We start from the raw sequence: 2500 nt of genomic DNA, 5'->3' as shown, positions 1-2500 counted from the left end.
AGAAACTAACTATAGGCTTGCCAATTGTACATATGGTAATTAACATGAATACAAGATGCTAAGTCAGTATTAGCAACTGTAAAGATATATTCATAATACAAGATCACTTGCTTCACTGGAGTTAAATGTTAAATTGTTTTTGCAGACTAGATTCAAGACGACTTGGGCATGCCTATCATCTCAGCAAAACACCTGTCAAGTCGAAGCGCCAGCTTGGCTGCCAAAAGTTGACACTTGCGGTCCCTGTCCTGTTGTAGGGTCACAGCAAGCCACTGCCGGAGCTCCATTACCTCCCCAGGAACAAGTGATAGGAGCACTGTATCTGGGACAGCCTCCAGTGCTGATGACAAGCCTTCTAGACATGCTGCCCTAATGTCAGGGTCATTTTGGACCCTAAGGGACCAGGTGAGCTCCAGTAGGCAGGCAGCCATCTTGGTAGCCATTTCACACTGGCCAGTTACCCTCACCAAGAGGCCCAGAGTGCGTAGCAGATCACACAAGAGAGAGCGGTCTGCATACAGGAGGTCAAGGTGTGGTTGAGGTTCTGTGACACCTCTCACAAGTGGGAAGAAGAAGAAACCTCCTGCCTCCTTCATAGCATTATGCTGTAGTGTTTTCCTTTGCTGCCAGGACTTCAGAGAGTCTGGCTGAGGTGACTCCCCGGAAAGCTCTATTGCTGCCTGCCCTAATGTGTGGAGAATGTCCTGTCTCTGTTTCATTGTGTAATTTCTTTCAAGGAATTCTCCTCCCAGGTAAAAGGCACACTCATGGGGATGTGAGACAGTAAGTGCACAGAGTGACCTGGCACGCCATTCGTCAAAGTCCTGCAGGTTGTATTTGTTGTCAAGGTGCAATAGTACCTTGGTCATCTCCACAGCCAGCTCAGAGTCTTGTTTCTTCATTTCCTGCTGAACAATCCTCTCACATACTCTGAGGGATGCTTCAACCTTATCTGCTTCGCCTTCTATGATATAATCTAAAACTTCCTGAGGATATGCAGGCTCCTTGACTTTGGACTGACATGTGTCATTTGACATGTCATAGGGTTCAAACTCATCATCATCACTGTCAAGTTCCTCTTTGCTTATCCTGTTTTTAGGATGATCTTCCATAATCATTTCTATCAAGCACTTTTTTGTATCCTGTTTTCTTTCCTGTGGAAGGCTGTCTCTGTTTGTAATGTTGTTATGTTCTAAATTCTCACCCAAAACTTTTTTAAGTATGCCAACACTTTGTAATTCAGCTTCAAAATCTTCAAATGTAGAGATGTTATTTGATGCAACTACTTCTTCTGAACAAGGATCCTCTCCCTTTTTACCAGCAAGAGCTTTCAGCTCAGAGGTAAGATCATTGTCCTCATACTCAAACTTGAGACTTGGACCCCCAGAGTGGAGCACCTTGGTCAACTCCTCCCCAACGACCATCCCTAAAACCTTCATTTGCTGACTAGGGTTGTCCAGGTGGTTTGCCATTCCATGCAACAGCATCTGTATTGCTTCGTGCTTGCATGCCTCAACGTCCTTTGGGCTGAAGTGAGAGAGACAGGCCATCAGACCCCTGGAAATGAGGGTGTGGTGCTCAAAAGAGGAGTGTGCCACAATGCTCTTGTCGCACCACACCTCCAGCAACTGGCGGAAAGAAGATCTCAGAAACTCATGGGTTGGGTCAGCTAAAGCCAGGTAACTAACAATGGTTGGGACAGACTGGGCATTTTGAAGTTGTCTAGTGATTAGTAATTTTTGTGTTAAAAGATACTTCATTTTGGTATTTTTTACACCACAGTCTCCAATCACAGAGAAGAGGTTCTCAGAACTCATCTCCATCTTCAAGAGTGCTGTCAGTACCCTCTCACTTGTTAAGTCAGGCAACCTGGCAAACATTTTGAAGGAAACTCTTTGAACTACGGGATTATTCTTGACCCACACTCCTAACCAACGCATCACTGGTAATAACACCGACTGTGTGTCACTGACATGGCACAACTGCCCTAAGAGTTTGGCAACAGGTTCTACAGTACCAGATACGTTGTGACTCAAACCGTCAGCAACACAAACAAGAGCCTGGAGGATCTGCAGGGCCACAATCTTACAAAAGCAGCTTGGCATAAGTCCCTCTGGGGTATCTTTCTGGAGTTTATTGGCTGTTCTCTCAGGCAATGACACCAATAGACGAACGGTTTCATCCCATAGGGAATCATTCTCTGCCTTCCTCAATGGCTCTGAGCAGCGCCTCAGGAGACAATCTAAAAAGCAACTTGACAACAACAGGTCCTCAAGAACAGTGGCAGCCAACTTGGCAGATTTTAGTTCTGCATTACTGATAATATATAGCAAAACATTCAGGTTCTCCTCAAAGTATCCTGCTTTGATGAGGTTCCAGACAATATCGCGGTATTCCTTACGTTTTCTCAGGATGCCATCAGCTGTGAAGTTATTAAGCAGCGCACTCACTGTTGGCCCATAGAAATGCTGGCGGAATAACCACCCCTCGTGTGAAAGCT

General features: G+C 45.4%; 1 protein-coding gene across 2 annotated transcripts in view; it reads right to left on the bottom strand.

Annotated features, from left to right (window-relative positions):
- The window catches only part of lqfR (clathrin interactor lqfR), a 30815-nt gene that overhangs the window by 553 nt on the left and 27762 nt on the right, over window positions 1-2500 (bottom strand). For both annotated transcript variants that reach the window (XM_043024409.2, XM_043024410.2), the window contains one exon: window positions 1-2500. This exon is cut by the window's left edge and continues 553 nt beyond it; it is cut by the window's right edge and continues 267 nt beyond it. In XM_043024409.2, coding sequence (XP_042880343.2) covers window positions 153-2500 — 2348 coding nt within the window. In that variant the 3' untranslated portion in view covers window positions 1-152.

This window comes from Penaeus japonicus, unplaced genomic scaffold, assembly GCF_977035675.1.
Source record: "Penaeus japonicus unplaced genomic scaffold, GWHDUDI00000001_assembly GWHDUDI00000016, whole genome shotgun sequence".
NCBI lineage: Eukaryota > Metazoa > Arthropoda > Malacostraca > Decapoda > Penaeidae > Penaeus > Penaeus japonicus.
The sequence above is the reverse complement of the archived record's forward strand: the minus strand, read 5'-3'. Positions and strand labels throughout refer to the sequence as shown.